This window comes from Tauraco erythrolophus, chromosome 13, assembly GCF_009769465.1.
Source record: "Tauraco erythrolophus isolate bTauEry1 chromosome 13, bTauEry1.pri, whole genome shotgun sequence".
NCBI lineage: Eukaryota > Metazoa > Chordata > Aves > Musophagiformes > Musophagidae > Tauraco > Tauraco erythrolophus.
This window is the reverse complement of record NC_141477.1, coordinates 18357406-18381823: the sequence shown is the minus strand read 5'-3', so window position 1 is coordinate 18381823 and position 24418 is coordinate 18357406. Positions and strand designations below refer to the sequence as shown.

Sequence of the window (24418 nt, the reverse complement as noted above, 5' to 3'; positions counted from 1 at the left end):
TCCCCAAAGAAGAGATCTCTGTTTTGGAGGTGAAATTCCTCATCAGAGCAAGAAGTTCACAGAGGAAAGGCAGTTGTCAAGATACTTGCCTGGAAAGTCAAATAGTGGTGAAGGAGATGATTGAAAATGATGTCTTTGCACCTGGTACACAATTAGTCTTCTCTCTTTCTCACACTCTCTCCTAATCTCTTGGGAGCTACTTCACTGCGAACAAATAATCAAATACTTGCTGGAGTGGAGAGACGGACACCAACGTGCTCTGTAGCGCAGTGGTCAGGCGCCCCTGTGTTATGTGACCGACAAGTCCCAATCTCTGCACCAAGTGCGTTCTAAGAGTGGCATGTCTCAGGTAGTAGGTGTGTGGTATGAGCGCCCAAGATTTGAGACCCATGTCTGTGTCAGAGCAAATAAAGCTGAGCTTCCCATGCTTGGATGAAAGCCATAGAGACTGGCTTTCTAGATTTGTGAGGAGTGTTTCCTCTGTTCTCTCCCCTGAAGTGTTCTCTGCGTTGCCTGGTTATGCTTCTATACATCGAAGTCTTCTGGTGAGCAATACTGTCAAGTCTAGGGAAACTGTCACCCTGCATTCGCTAGTGCCAAGCTTAATAAGACTTAGCACTTCTATAGTGCGTTTTTATGTTCAAAGCGTTATAGGAATATTAAATTCTGCTCTCAGCTGAACTGCATCCCCGTTCATTGCTCGGTTTTGCTTGACGGTAAGAACGTGGGACAGAAAATAGAGTTTCATTGCACTGGTGGAAGCAGCAGGAGAGACTGAGAGAGAAGGAATGTGTTACTATACCCATCAAGAGAGTGCTCTTTGCATCCACCTGGCTTCTGTGAAAGGAAAAAAAGATAGTGTCTCACTTCACCTGTGCTTCTACCTTCCTGCTTTTGAGAAAGGAGCATCTCGGTGCATTGTCTGTGCTCCAGGGACAAGAGTTTGCCCTATTTTTGGTACATGTAGGAACCTCTTGTGCATGTGCTCTCTGTATACTCTGCATAGCACCTCCCTGCAGTCCTGCTCTGTGAGGAATTTGCGGTATTACTGAGTGCAGAATTTCCTTATAATTCATGGAATCTGTGTGATTTTACATATTCAGTGATGACATGGACAATATTATTCACTTTAACAGCAGCTGTTCAAGGATTCTCTCCTAGTACAACCTAACAGAACAGCTTTATCTTTGACTTAATGCCTCAGGGGATCTTTTATTAGCAGACATGGAGTTTGTTGCTGTTGTGGAGTTTGGAGCGGGGTGTTAGGGAAATAGAGTTATTTTGAAAGCAGCATGAAGAGTCTAGTTTTGCATAGCTAAAGCATGGTAATATTAGTGCTGCCTTTACAGCATATGAAATGGAGCTAATGCTTCACAGTGAAGAAGAATGCAAACATACACAATGCTGTCATACTCAGAGATCATCTGGAAGGAGATGAATCACTAATCAGTAAATGGATAAACTTCCCAAGCCATTTTACTTTGTATTAATGTTGGAGCCTGATCGATACCATAAATGTCAACTACAGTTTCCGTCATTTAGTTCCGTGTCATGAAGTAAAAGTTTGTTTTGCATTGGCTGTGCTGTCGCGTGTAGTGGTACAGCAATGTTTTTAATATAAACAATGCAGCAATATAATCGTATTTGTGCTACTGAATTGCAAGGATATTCACATGAGATGAATGAAAACTCAGCAGATGTCCCAGGCAATGGTACCAGTTCTTTCTTCACAGCCTCTCTGGGACTGATGTGGTTGCTTTGCAGCACACAGAGCAAATATGGGTGCTGGCACGTGCACTGCAGAACCGAGCTTGTGACAGATCCTTCCCTTCCCTCTTTTTAACCTGTCTAATTAACAGGACAAAATTAGAGCTTTGGAGACCACTACAGGCTGTAAACTAGCCTGGGAGCATCTCTGCGGCCATCTGATATTCCTTCCTACGTTAGGCAAAATTTTCATCCCTATTTGGACTATGAACTACCATACAGCTGTCTTAGATTAAATCTTTATGCTCAGTTCTTCTTTCTTCAGTTGGAACCGATTCATTCACATGTTTACTTGTACCTTTTTCAGCCATATATTTTTTTTTTCTACAATAGGATATGCTTTGTTTTGATAGATATGTGATATGTTGCTTTTTCTTCAGTGTAAGATTGTAAAAAACAAGCTGGAGGAGAAGGAGGAGGAAGCCGTGTCTGAGTGGCCCCCTCATTCTTGATGTGTATGATGCATTTTTCTTTCACAATTTCTACTTTGTAAGCGCGTGGAATTCTGAAGAGTTCAATTTCAGCTGAATGCTACAACTCAGCTCTAATAATTACTTTTAAAAGGTCATTTTGAAATTGCATAAGCTGAAACTGCCTGCTGATCTTCCCTTCTTCCACCTCCTTGGTACGTTTGCTATGTTTGCGTTCCGCTGGCATATTCCATAATAAAGACAAGCAGGTGTACAAAGCCCAGAGCAAGTATATGAGCAGAGCTATTTGTTCTATCCTGGTTTCCTTGGTTATTCTGTTACTCAGTATGACGAGATGAATTTGGCAGAGGGTACTTTGTTACCTGGTTATTGCTTCGTTCAAGTTGAAGTGCAGTAGCCTCATTTGTATTGTTCACAAAATCTTTGTGAAGTTATTTACAATATTTGCTAACAGTCATGTATTCTGAAAGACTGCAAGTAAGCATCAAAATTAGAATTTAAACATCAGGATGAGGATCAGAAGGAGGCTGGAATGACTGTTCTGTTCTGGACAATAAATCCTATGGAAGTGGTTTCATGGCTTCCTTATGTGTGTTGAGTTTCAAATTGCTATTTAAGTGTCAATATCTGGCTCACTCCAAGATCTACAAATCAAGTATTTCATCTCTGGGTTTTTTTTTGCATTATTGGTGGTATATGACTTCAAGGCAGATCCATTCTTGTTTTTCAGCCATGAGAATGATTGCCTTAAACTTGTTTGATCAGTTGGTTGAGTAAATGTCATACTCATCTTGTTTTCCCCAAATGTCTTCTGACTAAACCAGGGCTGACTTGATCATGTGGGAAGAAATTCACCAACAGCTGGAATTGGTTGAGGTTCTCTGGTTGGACAGGAAGCAAGCAGTGAGTGCAGTTTTGCTCCGTGCTGTTGTATTAACATATGTGAAATGAAATCCTTCAAGATGATAAAAATTTAGCCTTTTAAATAAACTGAGCAAATATCAGTCTAACTTTTATTCTTTCCACTGGGATTTGAATTCAGTGGAGATTTTTGTATATGTATAAAATACATATATGTATATTATATACTTATACACATAAAAATGCTTCTTTTTTTATATATGTAGGTTTTAAATACACTTAGATTAGTGTGTGAATTGCCTGCTTATTCTGTGTGGATGAATAATTATCTATATAAAATTTTACAGATAAAATATTTGCAACCTCCTCGTCTCAATGATAGCAACAAGTTCCTAGATTAAATGTGATGTTAAAAATAAAAAAGAAAAAAACCACCCCAGGGTATTTCCTTTTATCAGTTTTAAATTTCTCTCCTAACAGTTTCATTTAGTGATTCACTCTACTTTTATTGTGAGTGGAAGTAATTGCTTACCTATTGAGTTCATTATGTTGTTTCTCTGCCATTTACATCTTGCTTCTCTTTAAACTACGCAATCTGTTTAGTGTCTCCTTACGTAGTGGTTTTCACATCAGTAACCTAGTCACCAGTTTGTAAAATCCTTTCTATTTTTACCAAATTACTCTTGGAAAAAGAAAAGTGTCTAGAATGGAAAAAAGTATTCCACATGTTGTGTATGTAATGATTTAACACTATTTACCTTTTTACTTTCTGTCCAATTTGCTTTATTTTCCATGCTGTTACATTCTTTTACTAAAGCTGTACATAGAAAAAAGGTTTTCATTGAGCTGTTTACAGAAATACACCGGTCCATTTTCTGAGTACTTGAAGTTAATTTAGATCTCAGCAATCAATTTGAGGTACCTTGCATTTGTCGATGTGAATTTTCATCTGCTGATGTATGGTCCATTCACATACCTCTGCTGGACCCTCTTATTTTATGAATCGAAATAAGTTTGTGCCAACCTGTATTTTACTGGTTCAGCCCTTTCTAAATCACAAATACAGTAACCCCCTCCCTGGAAGAGAATCGTGTGGTGTTCCACAGCTGATACTTTGAAGTGACAAATTTTCTGTTTCTAAATATATGAAAAATGGATATGCCCTATCAAAGTTGGACTGTCAGCTTCTGTGGTTACATCGAGCAAACCAAGGCAGAGTAACATAATTGAAATCAATGGAGTTAATCTCATATCATGCTTCTGTAACTGGGAAAAGAGATGGGTCCTAAATTTACCCCTAAATCTTTCCAATAAAGCCATCTGCTCAAAAGTTTGGTCAGAACAGGTTTTAAGCCATCATCCTGGCAATAAAAGGAAAATGAATGATTCTGCAAGGCATACAGCTTTTTGTACATAAAAATGAAGCAACCTTGAAAATCTATTGACTTTCCAGTAGGTTAATATTTTCTAGTAGGTGACTATAGTCTATAAAAGTCAAGCCTGAAAACAGATGATCGTAAGTTCTTCGAAGTTGCTATAAATTGCTGAAAATTGCCTGAATACTTACTGAATGCATAACACAATCAAGTCTGGTATTTGACCTTTGAGGTCTAAGTTTAATGGGAATCCATAAACGTACCAGCTCAGTTTACAGAGACACCCTATCCCAAATTTCATAGTGCAGATGTGCATATTCATAAGACAGTGAAAACTCTTGGTCAGTAATTTTTTCCTGGACTTTCAAAGTGTCAAAATGTGTAAAAAAAGTTTTCAAAAATCAAGAGTTTAGCTGCGTACAGAAAGTTACCATCCATGTCGGCTGGCCAAAGCCATAAGGTGTGAAATTCTCCAAGAAGCCCTCAGCTTCTTGAATTTTGTTTGAGCAGTACGAGGAGGCACTCGCTGCCATTGCAGTGCTGGCCCAGCTTCGTGAGTTTGTTTCTGCCTTTATTTTCATGGGTATTTCACACTTTCAAAGAGTTATCTTCTAAAAGCCATTTTCTGCTCTATTTAAAATTCTGAAATATGTAGGAGTTTGGCATAGGATTCAGAGCTGAACAAAGAATAATAATCTGTTTTCTTTCAGAATCGGGATTTCTGAGAAGTTAGTGGGCTTGTTGTTCTTTGATTGCAAGTACTGTAAGTTTCAGTTGAGGTGTAATTATTTTTATATCTTATTATTATAAAAGTGGTTTTACCTAGTCTGGAAAGCAAACAAAAATAGCTAATCATGGGTTCTGAATCATTTTGAGTCAGTTTTAAGAATGATAAGCAAAGACTCACTGCAGTGAGCTCTCAGACTTTGCATCACTTAAAGGGAAATATCTTCTATAGCAAAAGGTGCAGAGAACTTTTTCCCTTAACACCAACGCTTGTACTGTTTGACCTCAAAGCATTAATTATTTTTCGATTTGGAATGAGTACCTTGATAGATCTTTGAGTCTTTATTAAAGGATGTGTTCCTGTTTGATATTCTCTTTTGTTTAGGTTTCAATTATTTAATTACAGGTCTTGATACAAAACTAATCATGTGTGCATCCGTATGAAGGTGGCATACTGACAGGATAAAATCATTAAACAGTCATTACTATAAACTGACGTTGGCCTGTAATTTTTGCAGTTAACGGGGGAGTTGATGCTTGGTGAACAATCCAATTAAAACTGGCAACAAAAGACTTAAAATGTCAGCCAAATTGCTTTTTAATAGTCAACGCAGCCGTCACAAAACATAAACATTAAAGTCCCCATAGTAGCATAAACCTTCATGGTGAAACAATTCTAGAAAATGAATAATAATTACAGTATCCTGAGAATTCTCTTAATAGATGTGCACTCATTAAAATACTTTGTTGGTTAGATTCATATGAAAAAGTATGTTTCCCTTGATACTTCTTTATGCATTTGTTTTGAAGGTTTTATTCGATATTTTATAGATGTAATTTCTAGTAATATTCAAAAATGCATGTCTTATTTACAAAGAGTTTAAATAACTGGTGTATAGATGCACTTTGAGTGAAATGCACCTCAGAAATGTGTTGTGAGGTGAACTGAGGATATGGTCACAAAAACTTTTATAACCTATTAATACTGTAAAGTGACATCATCTTTGTCAGTTTTGAATTGCACCAGATTCCGTTTGCAAGTTGAGCAAGAAGAGCAGGAGAAGCTTGTCCAACCTGACTGCTGAAGATAACTCTTCGAATCAGTTTATGCAGAAGTGACCCTGTTGGTACTTGATAGATGCTCTGCTCAGATCTTCAAAGGTGTTCAAGAGTGCAGGGCTCATAAGAATAAAATGCAGAGTGGAGTTAAAAGTCCTAAATAGTTCTGAGGAACCAGGCCACCACCTGCAGTGTAGTGGAGCGGTAGAAGCATATTGGTATTTCAGAAAATCTCCATGTTTGTTTGTAAATGCCTAAATGTGCACTGCAGAGACTAACTTGAAAAGTGAGTTTTTGCCTAGGCCGTTATGTTCATTTTCAAGCATTACATTAGCTGTTCCTGTGTTGCTATTTCGTCTTTCCCTACAGGAGTTTTTCGTTTCTTTAAAAAATAATCGATGTGTTGTTTACCATCAGTTACACATGTACCATTGTCTTTCCTCCCAGCAAGCTCAGTACTATAGGAGAAGTGTCAACATTCCTAAATAAAATGTTAGCAAACATCAACGGCACGAATAGATCTTTTTGTAGAAGGATTTCTTTTATTTGTGGATTAAGTTGAGAGGGACAGGACCTTGTTAAGTACCTCTAGAGATAAAAGGCAGAAGTAGTCAGTCAGCTAATTCTATGCTGAGGTATATCCTTTAACTAATGTAGTGGAATTTAGTTACCATGTAAAATCATTTGGTGAGTGACAAACAGCTTTCGGTTATGCTGTCTGATGATTACATGTAACCTTCTCCTTAAATAATACCATGTACTTCTAAGGGTTACCAAGAATAAATTGATGCTAACTATGCTACAGCTAAGGTTACCATGCTGCTTGTTTTTTAAAGAAATTGTTCCTCTGACTTAAAATAATAATTCTCTGTTTAAATAGAGAATTAAAATATAATTTAAAATAATTCTCTATCTTAAAATTTGTTTCTCTTCTAAAGCAAAACTTCTGAAGGATAATATATATTTTGAAACTGTCATTTCTTTAAGAAAGCCATCAGCTAAAGTCTGCGCAGTAGAATATAAGTGAAGTTGAAGGAAACAGTCTGATTTCCTGTGAGCTTTCTGAACAGGAAACTAGTAAGGTTGTTGAGAAAATTCTATCCTGCTGTAATTTATGTAATAATTGCAAATTATTTTATAGGTCAGACTACTCTGAGGAGAGAAGAGGATAGGATAGAAGGCGCCACAAATACTTTTTTTTTTTTTTTAAATTGTCAACAGTGTTTCTTGACCAGTAATAAGCGCACATACTTGTTGCTTATCAATTCATCAACTCTGTTTAAAGCTAACCTCCACTAAGACGAAGTGGAAGTCTCTTCTTGACTTCAGGAAGAGTAATGGATCATATTCCTCATTTATATAACAAGTTTGGATGTATACACAGTCATTCAGGAAGAGCCAGGTAAAAGCATTATAAGTTTCACCAAAAGCCGTTCATTTTACAGGTTGGTAGCATGCTTCTGTATAAAATGTTCTTGCTGATTATCCAAATAGCTAGCAGAAAATTGTAGCAAAAAACAACTCTGCTACCTCGTACAGTCTACAGAGAAAAAAGAATCACTTTTAAATTAAATCTCAGAGAATACAGCAGAAATAATTTCTACAGAGCCAGTACAGGGGATACAGATTTATAATCGGGTGGAACCCAGTGATTGATGGTGAGTTCTGGTTGAACTTTGTAGGTCAAGGGATATTTGTTCGGAACAGTTGGCTTAGATTAAAAGCAAACTGTCTGCTACTTCTTTACTCCTGTAGAACAAAGCCACCCAAACGGCCCCCGTCCTGCCATGGTCCCCCTGGACCATTGCTGCACCGCTACACCTCCTCTCCAGGAAGACAGGGAAGCAGTCTAGAAGTAAACTTTTCTATAGAATACCCAAATCTACTTAAAAAAAAAAAAAAGAACAATACAATGACTGAAAGTAATTTTTAGCTTCTTTCAGTGTGATGGCCGTGCATTGTGCTCCTCTATATCCTCCAGCTGAATGTGATGTACCTAGGGCTTTATGCAGTACTCTTACACACATTGTCGTCTATTTAACTGGCTACAGTGTTTGCACAAAATCTAGGTGCAAAGTCTTCCGTCAAGAAAAATATTTCAAAGTATTTATTTATAAAACAATACTACTTTAGCATTATTTTGATGAATTTGAGATAGATATGCATATAGAATCACAGTTAAATTCTACATGTGTTTACATATTTTGGATACATTTAACAGCTTTTTCTGCCCCTCCAGAAGTTAGTATAGAACCACAGATAAATGAATTATTTCTTTAATACTCCCTGTAGTCGTGTAACAGTCACTGGAAATATATGTAAAGATGTTCATACCAAGCAATTTAATGTCAAGGTGAAATCCATAATAAAAACACATGGAATACTATTTTATTGAATAAAATAGAGACCTTCATTTTCATATATAAGCTATAAGCATGTTCTTCAGAATATTATGAATATAGAAACTAGTCTATATTTCTTCTGACATTCCTTCATTAATATCTTTCTAAAAGGATTGTCTTAACAATGAAGTAAGTACATGGGGGTAGAGACAATTACTGAATGATCCAGAAAAGCTTCAAGCTTCTACATCTGTATCATGGTATTGATTGTAAAAATGGATCTAGTATTTTCAGTTATGCTCTGCAAAGTGATGTCAGGAGACCTGCTGGATGTCTGAATTTGACATGATAATCTGGAGTGCAGAGGGTCAGGTGTCCTGAGCAAAGCCTTCATATATCCAGGTGGGAAAAGCTGGAGTGTGGCTCATCCTTGAAGCCAGAAAGTTCAGGCACTTCTACCTTGAATTAAACTTAAAGTTTGCAGTGCTGCCAACAAAGCTCTAGCTCTGTCTGAGTCCCAGTAGAAAAGGGCTATGCTTGGGATCTTGGCCCCAGTAATTTCAGGAATGCACATGATCATGCTCATCAGGGCTTGAGTTTGGGTCTTGATGTGACTGGTGAGTTTGAACATTACTTAGGGCTTCTCATCTTTTCATACTTTTGTAAAGCCACAGAATATTTCATATTTACAAAAATATGAATCAACAAACTGATCTCTCCCATGACTGGGCTTCAAGTTGAACAGGATTCTGTACTTGAGCCAACTGGGAAGACTGGTGTCACTGTCCCCAGCCTTGAGAAGGCAAGCGTTAAAATGGAATAGTCTTCACCTCAATGTGCAGTGAACTCAAATGCTACAGGGTTTTACATTATTTAAGTCTGTAACAGGGCATGGTCTCAAGCAGTCTTTTTTCCTAAAAATCTTGCCAAGTAGCAGGAACATGGATGAAGCGGGAAAGAGGCAGGCCGAGAAGGTTATCATCCACTGTAGAGAGGTTGGTGACAAAGTGGCTTAATATGTCCGTATTCATGATATTTCCACGGAACTGCTGGGCTAAACACACTGTGTATTTCAGTATGATTTATAGTTGCTAATTCCATTACCCATAGATCCATTTTAGAAAGCCCTCACAGCTAATGAATTTAATGACACAAAGGCCAAAACTTGAATATGTATCACTCTGCCGAAAACCATCAATAACTAGGGAAACATTAATTTTTACCGCCATGGCTGCTCACAGCCTATTTTACCAATCATAAACTGCTCTTTAATCAAAATCTGTTCACCTCTAAGGTCATCAGAATTTGCTGCCAGGCTACTTGTAACTGCCTGGCTTTTGTAAACCTGGATGATAGGCTTACTCTGTAAGCTATAATCTTTCCCGCTTTGTTCGGTGTTTTAGAATAGTGATTGTACTGTCCCCTGTGAGTTGCCACTGACAGAAGTTACAACTCGTGATATTGACTGAACCCACCACTTTTAAGTAATGGCAGGAATTACGCATTCTCCTGAAATATCGCCTTTAAGCTGGCTGGGAGCTGTCAGTCTCCACTTCCATCCTTTGCATGCTGTGTGATGTTAATTGTACCAGCAGCTGCTCGATCTGCTGAACAAACCACTGGAAGCCTGAGCTGGTCGTTTGGGTTGTTCCCTCAGTCTCCATCATAACTGGAGTGCTGCTTTTCTTCTGCTTTCACATTTTGTCCTTGACCTCTGTGACTCAACCACCCATGGGCCTGTCTTGTCTTGGAACAGACTGTAGTGACCGTCCTGTCTCAATTGGATGGGTGTTTGAGAGTGTCTGACAGGCGTGCCACTGCAATGAGGGAGATGGAAGGGAGCGAGTAGGATAGTTTCCTTTCGAATTTGTCATATTAATTGACATAAATGTGAGTATTTCACATAAATGGAGTAATGTTTTTCACATAAATGTTATACATAGAGTGCATTAGTGTTTAACAGCTATATGAAGAAGTACTATGGAACAAAGCTATAATTCAGACAGTTCAGTGGAATAAAAGCACCTCAGGAGCTCTAGCTCTTCACTCCCCTCTGGCAACGTTTATTTTATATGAACGCACATCAGCGTGTTTATGTTGTCAGCTGCTTCTACATGATGACATTTCAAGCTTGCGTCTTCTCCGCAGCGCCCAGCGTTATAGCCTCAGACTCCTTTCTGGTTGCAAACTGCAGCACAGAGAGTGGCATCTTACAGCGCAGTCTTTACGTCCAAAATTATTCTACTTCAGTGATCAGGCTCCCAGGTTAAAGCACTGAGTAATGGAGTTAATTAAGGAGGAGTAGTGCTGTTGTAGCTGTAATGGTCTACAGGTATAAGTGCCTCTAAGTGAGGCAAAGTTTGTCAGGAAAGGTGATGTCTGTCATTGCACCAGCTGATACAGCTGGAGAAAAAAAAAAATAGATAACTTGGCCCACAAGCCCTTCTTTTGATTTGAGTGTATTAACGTTTCTATCATCAGAAGAAGCAAAAACACTCCTCCACGCACACCTGAAAAAAAGAGTGTATCAGTCTTACTTCAAGAATTTTACAAAGCAAAATTGACAAGTTAAGTGTACGGTACGAAGACAACAGATGCCAGGATTTTTTGAATCTTGAAAGACAGAATATTATTAAATGCATCCTATCAGCCAAGTTGGCAAGGGTGGCCATGTGATAGTTCCCTAGTGATAAATCACTGCCTTTCCTTCTCTAATGATTTCTAACCTGCATTCTTTTTGCCTGAAAAATTCTCCCACGTCTTCCTGCAGCTGAGTAAAGAAACAGTTTGTTTGCAGAGACATTTCTGAGACACTTCTGATTTATTTCCCAAAACAGTATGAGACCTCCAATATTTTGTTTTTCACTGTTATCATGCTACTAATTGATGTTTTACCAGAAACAGAGCCCAGCAGTGTTACCATCCTGATGTACAACAGTAATGGCAAATTACTGGCAAATACAAAAGTCCTGCTAACGAAAATTTCTTATACTCTCTATTGCTAGAATTTTAAAGGAATTGATACTTAATATCATATGCAGGTAATAAAATTCATTTATGCATTTGATTTTTGAAGATCTTCTTGTAGATTTTAAGTAATCCAGCATTTGTTTGTTGGAAATGGACCAAAAATGTGAATTAAAATAATAGGAAAATCCTAGGCTCATATTAGTCTACCTAAATAAATATGGACTCCAGAAGGAATTTTAGCTGAGTTTCTCACTATTTCATAAGAAATTGGATTAAACAGAATTAAAGAAAGATAAAACTTTTACTTCTGTAAAAGCAATAGTGTTTTAAAGAGACCTGCTGGTGATGCTCTCATTGTTCCTTTTTACTCTGGTGTTCAAAACTGGGTAATTACGTTTTTGTAAATTTTCCTACAATGATGTCCATTAGGAGTGTTTACAAAATGTAGTCACTCAGGTCTTACAGTACAAGTTTTGACTGTTAATGTAAAAATAGAAAAGGAAGTGCTGCACAGCCATTGCAAGAAGTCCTCAATGCCCTTGTAGCTTATATGTAGAAGAGATTTTTTCCCTGCATAGGCAAACCATACACCATTCAATGTAAATTTCATTTGTGTTTTTAAGAGAGTTGAATTACCATCATATTTAATTTTTAAATATGACTAAACTTAGAAATGGTGAAGGAGAAATAAGTTTCTGCTAGCATTAGGAGATTATTAGAATTCTTATTTTACCAAATCTGGTTTTGTTAGAATGATCCACAAATTACGAATTAGAAGCTGAGCTGTTATTGTATGTATAATTGTAAGAGATTCAAGGGAATTGAACATATGTGATACTGAGAATATAAAGGAAACATTTAATGGGATCGTATGAACACATTGGACTGAGTGTTTAGGTATTATACATCATTTGTTTGACATCATTACATTCTTATAACATAAATCCAGCTGTATTTTATGTTCATTGACACCATTCAAAGTACGTGGCATAAGATGTCTGTTAATTTTTCGTTGTAAGTGAAGCACTGTGTTTTCAGCACAGCCTAAATAATGAGACATAAGATTCATTAAAGGGGCATTATGGTATGAAATCACATACTTGGCTATTGGAGGGCACACCTGTACTGGTGAATAAAGGGCCCAGAGCTCCTCGATGATCCCCAATGCTTAATTGGCCCGTCCCTTGCTCAGTCTGTTCTGGGCTGTCCCAACCTGCTCACCAAGGACGAGCTGCTGCCATGAACAGTCAGTAGGCTGTGGTGGGAAATAGTATTGGTCTGTGGAGGTCTCTAAAATCTCTTTTATTATCTAGTATGTAAACTTTGAGTCTGTATGACCTTTAGTTTATAAGCTTTCGTTACATTATAAACTTTTTGCATAAAACCATATGGTTTGTAGAGTTCTTTAGAGATGTTTGATATTTTATATTCTGGAAGATTTACTGTGTAGTAAGGCTAAGAAAAAAAATATTATACAGCAAAACAGTGTCTAAAGGTAAATTGGTATTAAAGGTACTGGTTAGATACTTCCATATCTTAGTAGTATGACAAAGTTCACGAAGCAAAGGGTTTTGCAAGAGAGGGAGGTCAACTAAATGTTGAGCTACGTCAGAAGAAGCAATTGTAGAATATTGAAACACAACATCGATTTATACATCAATAGAGCAATTTCATACACAATATTTTGGTTTTCATCTCCACCTTTTCTCAAAATATGTGACAGCGAATATAAAAGGAATTCAGAGATAGGCAAAAAATAATTAGGGGCTTAGTAAGGTCATTAATGTATACAGAAAAAGAATAATTTAAAATTTAGAATGGAAGGAAAGAGTGTAAAGACTTACACAACATCAGTAAGTATATTAACAGGTAGCAGCACCAGCACTCTGCAATGGTAGCACCTGCCTCTAATTCTTAGTTTGTCTTCTTAGACCCAGAACATAAATCTCATTGTAAAATTAGAATTTTTATTCTATGCTTTTTAGCTCTAGTCTTAAGCATTCAGATTCTCTGTCTTCCCTGTGCAGAATCTTTTCCAGTTCTTCAGTGCCCTTTTATAGAAGTTGGGCACAGTGCTCTGGCCATAACTCTATATTGATAAATAGCATTATGCTCCTCCATCCTTGCTTGAGAATAAATTACGGATTGGTTTGTAACTGAGCAATTTTATACCTGTGGAACTTTTAAATAAACTAAACTAAGCTCTCTGAATACATATTGCTATTTTGTTCATTAATTAACGGTTTGCAAGCTAATTCATACTTAGCTGGGATGTGTCTTGTTAAAAAACAGAATAAATCCAAACATACCAATAAATAATGAATTTAGGAACTGAAAAAATTAAAATATCTCAAAAGCGCTTCGGGTAGATGCAAGCCTTTTAAGGTTCATTACTTTTTAATATATTCTTTTTGATATACTTCACTTAGTAACGATACAGGCTATTGTAGTCTTGTCAGTAAATGATAAAACAGTTCAATTACTCCTTCTTTCTGTGTGGATCCAAAAAGTATCGTAAAGCATGCTTCAAAACTGTTAAGAAAATACTTTGGTAAAGGCCTGGCTTATTTTCAAAAATAATTTTTAGTCAGGTGCTAACTAGTTGATAAAGCTGCTTATTTCATTTTTGTCAGTTTATAAAGCAATTTGGCTACATGTTTATGATTACAAAGGCATTTTCGCCTGACTCTTAAGGAGAATGAGTTTATGTTAATGCTGCTCTTGTCCATTGGTCTGTGTCTCCAATAACTTTTGAGCAGAATGGCAACACTCAACTGAAATGGCAGAGTAAGGGAAGCATCCAAATTAATTAACTTTTTGCTTTCTGAAAAGCAGAGGCCTACTGAAAAAAAAAGCAAGATCTGAATTATTGTATCTTCTGACGGAAAAAGCAGTAGTAGCAGAACTCAGCAGCTGAAGAGGAGCAGTTGAGGTCTGTGCTCCACAGCTGTACGGTACCAAGCTCCATTATACAACTGCCACGGAGCAGCGTGTGTTCAATATTGATCAAGGACCATCCAAAAGAATGAGTCAGAACCAAAGAAGAAACGTTCAGGACAGAAGCAGAACTCCTACCTTCAAACTTCAAAGAAAGGAGAGCAAGTAGAAATCCTTCAAACTAGCAGAATTACAAGGAAAGTTTTTCTTGTTTATAGCTAGCCTGAACACACAACGATTTCTCTTTTGGAGTGAGCACATGGAGTTTGGCAAGTGTCTAAAAATAAAAAATCTAAACAAATTCATATTGTTATTAAAGAATGAAAGCAAAACCCTAAAAATAAAAAAAAAAAAGGAGGAGAATTTTAAGTGGAGTTTGTGGAGTGAATGGGAAGTACGTGAGTTAAACAAAGGTTCCGTATACAACAAACAAGCAGAATGTTACATAGATCTTTTCAGGAAACATCACAGTTCTAGATGTGCTCTGCTGAAATAAGAGAACTACTTGAAAATAATGAATTCTCAAGGGAAATAATTTAGACGTTTTCTAAACAGCCCCTTCTATCTGTAAAAAAAAATGGGCTAAATGCAAGTGCAGATGAGAAGGCCAGTAGTGAGGGCCAAGAGCATCTCATCTGGCTTGGGTGCTCCTCAGCAGAAAATCTGGTTTGAAGCAAATTTTTGTAAATTTAAAGTCTGGGCTGAAATCATGTTTTATAGTTACATTTTTAGACGAATGGAATCTTCTACCATGTCAATGAATACATTAAAAACAATTAACGCTGTATTTGCATATCATACATAGACTTTTTGATGTAAAAAAAAATAATTAAAAATCTGAACATCATTAGCAACCATTAAAAATTAAAACAGGAGTTGTTATGAATAGCATTATGCTGAATAATAGCACTGGGATAAAAATTCATAGCTAAGCAAATTCTATATCACTCTCATACGTTTTGAAAACTTGTTGGCTTTAGAGAAATTATCTTGTGTAATATCACTTTTTAGGTATTTAAATGATTTTGCATTAAGCTATTTTACAGAGTCTACTGTTTATTCAGAGTCCTGAAGACTCGTAAGCGTGCATATTTAGATATTATGCTGCTTTATATCCCAAGCAACATTTTTTGTGGTATAAAAATAAAGTTAATGAGATGTAGACATAGTTTCAAGCAAAATAAAAATAACTCTGCCAAATTAGGAAGTCTGTAAAAACTAATTGGAAACTCGGGCTGATTCTTAGCATAATGAATTTGCATCGCTTCACTGAAGTGAAGGTCTGATGCAGAAGACTCGTCTTTAAATCACCAGAATACTCCAGAATCTGATGTGAGATTTTCTGTGATGCCAATAGCTGGCCAAAGGGGTGACAAGTGTGATAATTAAAAAGGAATCCCCCAGGAAATCTAATGTGTTAATGTATTGTGAGAAATTGCACTGGGAGATAGAAGGTGCCCGACCAACCAGAAATACTTTATGGTTCACAAAGCAGAACCAGTCTATTCCATGGAACAAACTAAACTGTTTGTCAGATAATTGCATGCTACTGACAGGATAGGGACAGTACTGATAAAAGGGGAAGAAAGGAACTGAAAGATGTGTTGCCGTTTAGATGATGCTCTTTTTCCCCATTTACCTGGAGAAGCCGTCACTTGGGCTGCTCAGCATTTACTGCATAGCTTCTGATGTAGCTCGTGGAGTCTAACTGCGTGTCCTGGCAAAGATCAGCAATTTTCTGACAGGACAGTGGCACAACCGTTAAAATGACTTGTCATGCAAATTATAAGATGTATAATAATCCTCCAAATTTTCTGTACAGTGGCTTTAAGATTGATACCGCTAAGTAAGGGAATGTCATTGATAAAATACTTGAGGATGCTGGACATCAAATATTATGTCCAAAATTTGGGTAGCTTTCAATTCTAAAATAGCAGGATACAGGATTTACTGAGATTAATTATTATATGAAAGTGCCTTAGCAGATTATTTCGGAGCTCTGGACTGTTGACTCCAGTGATTTAATTTACTGAGGTCTCCAATTTTCTAATATGCTTAGAAATGCTTTTCTGGTATATGCAAACTAATATTACAGCGTAAACCTTAATGCAGCTGTAAGAATGCTGCCCCGATAAAAGATCAATGAAATTAAAAGGATTAAGCCTGGGCCAAATCCATGACAGCTTTGCTTACCACAGCATAGAAAAGCTTATGTGGAGCATTAAACAACCTTGTTTCTCCAGTTGGGGTAAATTGTGACTGTCACGGAGAAAAAAAAGTGGGTTTTTTCCACCAGCCGTTCCAAGAAGGGAAGGGGCACGCTTTCATCTTTCACCTTGAAGACACATCATGTCATAATTTAAAGAAAGCGTGTGTTGTAAATGGATGGCAACAACAGTTCCTTGCAGGGAATTTTTGCAGGTTCATCAGAGCTCCACTCCAGCTGGTTTCGTGCAAATGTAACTGGACGTCTGCTGAGGTAAAAGGGAGAGTGAGGGTGAGGATAGAAATAGGACAAAGCCGCATTAGACACTGAGGTAAATTAACTGGAAGACTTTCAGGTTAACAGCTTCACAGTTCACCCAATCTGGCAGCAATTTTTATCAGCATCTTCTTTGCAAAGCATTTGTTATTACTCTTCCAAAAAGGAATTTCTTGCCTCAATTCTCCATAGCTGTGTTTCTTGCTGTACCGAGAGGCCTTAGGGAGTCGGAAGCAGGGAAAACAGGATCTTACGGTCCCTTCAAAGTACCGTCACACCATGTTTGTATCTTCATTGTCTTTTGCAGGAGATTCAAGCTCACTGGCACACGTTGAGCCACCTTAAAGCCTCGTAGCAGCGTTGGCACCGGGCAGGACCCGTGCAGCTACAGCATCCCTCTCGCTGCTCCAGGGCAGCGTGGAGGGTCCCGTGGGGCAACAGCAGCAGAGGTAGCAGGGCCTTGGGTGCCACCATGCACATCTTTCGCTCCATGTCCTTTGCAACCTGGTCTGGTGGCTGTGAGCTCCTTGCCAGCTCATCTGCCTTTAGCCCATACAAAAGCTTTTCTCTGAGTATCTGGATCGTTAGTGCTTCTGACAGTCTTTAAGAGGGCCTTTCCCCAGGTCTTGTTAAACAAAGGCAGTAACAGACTCATGGAAACGTTAACCTTGGTTTATGAAAGGTGTTTGTTAGGCAGTAGGAATTATTCAATTATTTTCTCTCTCAATTTGAAGTGCAAGACTAATTCTTATATTGTGCCTGTTTCTTTCACGGGCGTTCTTAAATGAGATTTATACCTCATGAAATCAGTTGTTATCTGTGCTGCAATTCAATGTCAACTTGATTTATTTGTTCTTTACCCTCCTCCCCAAAAAATCCTATGACAAATTAAGTGAAGGTTGTATCTTCCTCCTTTTTTCCCTTTCTCTTTTTTTTTTTTTTTTTTGAACTACTGAACTAAAGTGTTGGATGGTGCGTGTCTCTGATATTCTCCATTTCAGTCGAGTATTATATCTTAAATTATTTCATTTATTGCAACAACAGTTTACACACAGCTGAGTTAACAACATGATAAAGCACAATGCTTTAATCTCAGTAAATATAACATCATGCTCATGCTCTCTTGACGTTTTTAAAATAATAACGTTCTGTGGGTTTCTGTGCCTTTTCTTTGTTGTTTCAGATATGCCAGGTAGCCCACACAACCAGTTCACCTTCAGACCCCTCCCGCCGCCACCTCCACCACCGCACGCGTGCACCTGCGCCAGGAAACCACCTCCAGCTGCTGATTCTCTCCAGCGAAGATCAATGACCACCCGCAGCCAGCCCAGTCCTGCTGCCCCAACTCCCCCCACCAGTACACAAGACTCAGTGCATCTCCATAACAGCTGGGTCTTGAACAGCAACATACCACTGGAAACCAGGTACAGACCAACCTGTCGTACTCAACATATCTCAAATATTAAGAAAAAAAAAAAAAGAGGGAGGAGGCCTGATATTGATGTGAGATGGTGATGGGCAGTTATACGTTTGTCGTTCAGGACACGCAAATGCATTTTGATTTGAGGGATTTGAGGCCATGTCGTGTAGCCCTGTGAGGCTTCATTTATTTGATTCATCTAGATCGTTAATGCTCATAAAAGCATGTGATTTGCAAAGTTTTGGAAGACATTGATTTCCTTAAGGTGTGTAGATTACATAGGTATTTTAGAGTTGTGTGCAGTCAGGATGTGTACTTGTGTCACCCTCCCACATTCTCCCAGGGCCATTTCGTAATCAGCAAATACAAGTTTTGTTTAATCACTGTACTCTGACACTTCTGGAGTCAATGTTCAGGCTATAGCTTTCCTGTGGATAAGAAAAGCTAGAAAATAATACTAAAATAATATTTTCCTCAATGTGTCTTTAAATACTTATATATATATATATACACACAAAGAATATAATTTGATGATAATTTGTTAATGGAGAAATGATACCAGCCCAAGACAGGTATTGAGCATGGAGGGTGTTACCTCCAGGAGCTGAGGAAGGAAGGGTTCAACTTCAGGATCATTCTCAATTTACATAAATAATCTATTCTGAAAAGAAATTGAAAGCAAATACATTCTATATTCAGCAAACCTGTGTTTCAGTACCCAAAATTCTGCCACGGAGATAAATGCAGTTTCCTCTGACTTTTTGGCTATAATAAGCATTTTTTGTTCCTAACAAGTATTAGCTAATTTGATGGTTTTCAACTACAGCTGTGCTTGCTGACTTGATATTTAAAACAAGCCCTTGATTTTCTATAACCTTCTTCCTCTTCATTGTGAACAGAGCACCAAGAAGTTTTGACTAGGGTTTCTTTTGGGTTTTGGCATTTTAAAACATACGAAGTACACGACTGTCTGTGAAAGTTGTGTTTGCTGAAACAGATGAATGTCTGACATCCAACTAATCTGATCCAGAGAATATAAGGTCTTATGCATGGAAATGTTTTCTTTTTAATATATGTTATGTCCAAGGGCCAGTTATCACAAGTAATCACTGAAACCTAAATTTTATTCTTTTGTAAGAAGGTTGTTTTAATTTTATTACAAAATTTAATTCTCATGTATGTCTTTAAACACTGAACCGCTGCTAATCAGAACTGTCAAATCCAGTTTTTCTTCTCCGAAAGGCTATCAAGTTGGAATTGAAGAAGATGATGATTCATTCTGAAATAAAACTTTCCTTATTTGTCCTAAGGACAAATCACCAAAAGAATCAAGAAGGATGAAAACTTTTCCCCACAAGTGAACATAAACAAAATTTTAGTTCAGTCAGTCCTTCTAGAGCTAGAAGCTTCTGTTTACACAGTCTTTATAAAGATAAATCTCTGCCATTTCTGGTGTAACAGTGCATATATCTATACCTTTTGCTGCATGTAAGGCTGATCCCTGGGCGTTCTGTACCCAGTGAGTACCTTTTGGTTCTCTGAAATTAACAATTAGGTAGATCTTGTTTAGACTTTCTGCATCCCTGTTCACTATATTCTCATCAGACCTCGTTGGGGAATATAATTTGCAATTTGAAATCTCTTTTGAGTTCAGGTTAATTTTTCCAGTTTCTTATTATTTTTGCAAATTTGAAACTTCTCATAAAGGACAAATACACAGATATGTAGTTATACCTCTAGCTATATGATTGGATACTGACAAAAGGGCTGTGCAGTGGATTAGGAATTCAGACTGGAAAACACACTGTGGGCTACACGTTAGCGATTCACAAAGTCTGGGAATTTTCCACGTTCCTGCCCTTCAGTGGTTGTTTCAGCTGATTTCATGCCCCCTCTGGTAGCGAGCTGCAGCCTCTCATGAAGCTAGCTGAAAGGCTATATAATCCCAAAGTAGAATCTGTGAGACTGTTTGCCAAGATGTATCTGCAGTTTATGTGCAGACAAGTGATATAGCAGGGGAACATTGTAATAAAAAACGTTGGTGATCACCGCTTCCCAGAAGTCTATAGTACACAACACAGCCTTAGAGAAAAAGAAGGGCTTGCAGCTTGTTTTTCCTTTCTTTAACAGGGAATGATTCAGCTAGAATTGAGCAGATGCTTTGGCCTAATATCTGGATTCTCCTGCTTCCCTTCTCCATTAATGTTTAGCTGCCCATTAAAAATAATCCTACAAAATAAAGGGAAACATGTCAATGGCAGCTGTGTTTCTGTGCTAAATCTTTAATAGTACTAAATCTACCTAATATGTCTAAGCAGATTTTTTTTTTTTTTAATTTGGAACATTTGCAATCAAAAAGAAGACTTACACAGTGATGTATTCCCTACTGTAATAACTGGGCAAAAATCAGAATGCACATGTTCAGCTTTTCCTCCAACTGTATCTCCTGTTAATCCATAAACAGCACATGTGTTTGCATGGTTTATCTACAGCCGTGTAATATTAGAGAATTTTCAGACAGGGGAAGATTTCCTAGAACTAATCATGTGACTGTAAGTCCTGTTCACTCTGGATAGTCAGAAATGAAGTGAGTTTATGAGTTTGCTCATAATGATAATACGTCAAATTTATGTAAAAGAAAATTCTGTAGTTCTGAAAATGTTTGCAATACTCTGATTAAACAGGTATTCTTATGTAATTAGGATTCAAAACTCTAAATTAGTCTGCAAAGGGCTGCAGTAGAGACGTATACTGAGGTATGTGTTCTGAAAGGTTTTTTTGTAGACTAAAACTTTGTTACATTTTTATAGTAAAGGGCAAATTAGAAATTCTGTTTTATGCTTCACCTAGACGTGTTGCATGCATGGACTAATCCACAAAACAGTTTTGTCTGGACCCAGCCCACTAGCCCAACTATTTAATGAGGAGACTGACTTGGGAAGGCCAAATTACCTGTTCAAGTTCACACAAGCTTTTGGCAAAGCCAAAAATAGAGTCTAGATGTATGTCATCACCAAGACCAGTTCTCTAACTCTGGCAGTTATTCTGATTATAAGCCATCCAAATGAAAAAAAAATAATTAAGAACACATTGAAAACTTCAGAGGACATGTCATAGAGTAGCTGTTGATGAAGAAATTGGAGAAGAGCTGTACCTGTAGGAGGTGTAACAGCTCCAACTGCCAACTGACTGTGCTGCAGCCTTCAGCGCTGTCATGTGCCCGTAAATGCAAGTGCAGGCTCTATCTGTATGCACGCACGCTCCGTTTTGAAAAATCCATATTCATTATTAAAATGACATATGAACATGCAGTAATTTCGTTGTCACAGAGAAAACTAATTTGTAAGTATTGCCAGAAAAGACTGCAAGAATCTCTCATACCGCATAAAAACATAAGAAACGTTGATTCTCCTTTTTAGGATAATGTTATTGGGCTCTTACATAAATTGATTTTTTCTTCTCCCCCAGAATAAAATACTTGCAACCTATTGCCTGTTCCCTTCCTTTCCACTAAAATAATTGTTTTTTCAGATTTCGTAGATACTTTGCTCTAATGTTTCAAATCTTATGGTTTACAGTGTAATATATTGTCATTATCTCTGACAGCCCCATCTGAACATAACTTACTACTTTTTATGGAGTGTGTATTAAACCTTGGCAATTCAAAGGGGTGTTTTTCATTTTCTCCATGCCTTGTTAGTTGAATCAGTGTTTGTTTCCATATCTTGCTTTTTTTGTGGTGGTTTTTTTTTCCCTAGTGTTTGCTATATATTTTCCCACTTCAGTCAAATTCCCAAATAAGAAGTAAAAAATAGATGTTAAATAGGGATTTTTACCTGACAATATTTCTGATCCTCCCTGTAGTCTGTTGCAGTTGCCTCATGGATATACTATTAGACACACTTATTTTGAAGAATTGCATTTAGATTACCCAAGCATTAGAATTTTAGGTTTTCTGTCTAAACACCAAAACTTACCTAATTTTGATTTCGTTTCAAAGTGGAGTTTTTTTTAGTCCTATTTTGTGCTTCAGTATTTTACATATTTGCTTGTTCCTTCCTTTTTTAAATCAAATTTCTTTCTAGTTCCTCTAACCCATTTAGCAGTGTTGGCAGTAAGGTTAATGCTGTGCTGAATGGACTGAAATCTCCCTTCACTGCACTGGCAAAAAGCCAAGTGCTGTGGAAAAAGACAGCTTAATTTAAGCAATCTTATCACCATGGTAATAGCTCCTCTAAGGGGACAGTGAGGTACCAGACCATGAACCTGAGATTCAATTATCATTAATTTATATAAAACTTTGAAGTACTAGAATAGTAAGAGAAGTATTTGGGGTTTAAGGCAGTTATGATTTTTAGATACTATTCAGCAATGTTTTGGAGCCCTAAATTTTGATTATGGCTCTAAACACTCAAAATTTTTGAGTGTTTTGGAGTTCAAGAAGTTTATTCAGCTCATCGTATAGATGGAGTCATTCATTTCTGTATTATATAGTTAATTAAGGTGCATATTTAAGGCTATCTGGATTTCTGTTTTCCTAAAAGATCATCTTGTTTATAATTCTGTTTAGTATAGGGGAGATCTTGACAACTGTCACTTACCAAGAGATTTATTCTGTACTATGATTTTCCCATGTTCTTTTTTAATCAAGCTTGTAATATTTGTGCTCTTCAAAAAGTACATTGACAGACCTTCACATCATAGAAACCTGTACATACGTACCTTCTGTTTAAGCTGGAGTAGTGCTAAAAGCAGAAATAATTAAAGAAAAATGCATATCTAAATACACAGTCACACGATTCAGTGTGAGCTCTGGGAAGGTTTGTTCTTTCTCTTTGGTCTCCTCATTTGAGCATCTTGTGAATCTTACCCCCAGTGCAGAGGTGCAGGCAGCATGTTTGTGCTTTCCTTTTTTCCCAGTTCAAGGTTTCCATAGCAAACAGAACGACTCGTACTGCTCCCAAGGCACACAGGTGTTGGATGATCATAAACCACCAAGCTGGGAGACAATTACTATTTGAGCAATGCAATTCATTAGGAACTTGTTTGCGAATGGAGCCTGCTCCTGAGTTAAATGACCAGACTGTGCTTATTCCAAGAACAAATGCAGGGGAGGACTTCATTTATGATCTTTCCTTCAAATCATGTTGGTCAGTATTTGCTGTTATGACATTTCACTTGTGTTTTGTCATTTTCTGCCTAATTAAACAGTAAATCTAACCTATAGAGAGGCTGATCATATTAAAAACAGACACATGGCAAGGGTTTTAAATTCAGTCCAAGTCCTATGTGTTTTCACTGCACAGAAGAAAAGATCCTAAAAATATTTGAGACTTCTGAATGGTAAAAGACAAATTGAAAACTGTAAATATGACCATGCAAGAATGAAAGCATCTTTTCTGAAAATAAAAATATCAACATTTGTCAGCTACAGTGAAGTACAATTTTCATGTTAACAGCGATGGGTCCTTCTTTTGAATAGTTTGAGATTTAGTCAGTAAGGACAATAAGGCAATTTAAATTGTTCATATACTCTACTGTATTTATTCTTTTGGAAAAAGCTCTACTGTGGCCTTCCGTGGGACAGTGGGATAGTATATGTATGTGTAAGAGAGTTTTTTTGCAGGCTTGATATCATCACTTGAGCAATCATGCTGCAGATACTCTTCACTCATTATTTTGAATAAGGGAATAGTACATAGTATAGTTTTTATTCTATGGCTACCGGTAAGCCAGCAGCCCATTAGCTTGCTATGAAACACAGTGTTTTCGTCTGCAAAACCAGAAACAGACTGAATATGACAGATTGAATATAAATTTTGAAGGAGAAAAATAATTACAGGTTAATACAAAGAGTCTGGGCTGATTTGGGAAACAGAGACTATGCAGCAGAAAGGGTCAGAGATACGCAGAAGCGACTATCTTTTCATATTAAAGAAAAATCCATTTGTATGTGTAATGTTATTGCCCATAAATGGGTATCCATCCCTGGATAGCTACTTCTAGGAAATCTGTGTTGGAAGACTAGATGGTATTGACATAGATAA

General features: G+C 37.3%; 1 protein-coding gene across 5 annotated transcripts in view; it reads left to right on the top strand.

The window, feature by feature from the left end:
• Positions 1–24418, top strand: part of TENM1 (teneurin transmembrane protein 1) — a 250418-nt gene that overhangs the window by 70798 nt on the left and 155202 nt on the right. For 3 of the 5 annotated variants that reach the window (XM_009990359.2, XM_009990360.2, XM_009990358.2), the window contains exons 5-6: positions 17175–17206; positions 18135–18375. In XM_009990359.2, coding sequence (XP_009988661.2) covers positions 17175–17206; positions 18135–18375 — 273 coding nt within the window. The remainder of the gene's footprint in view (positions 1–17174; positions 17207–18134; positions 18376–24418) is intronic. The other 2 variants (XM_009990362.2, XM_086619787.1) reach the window with 1 other exon arrangement.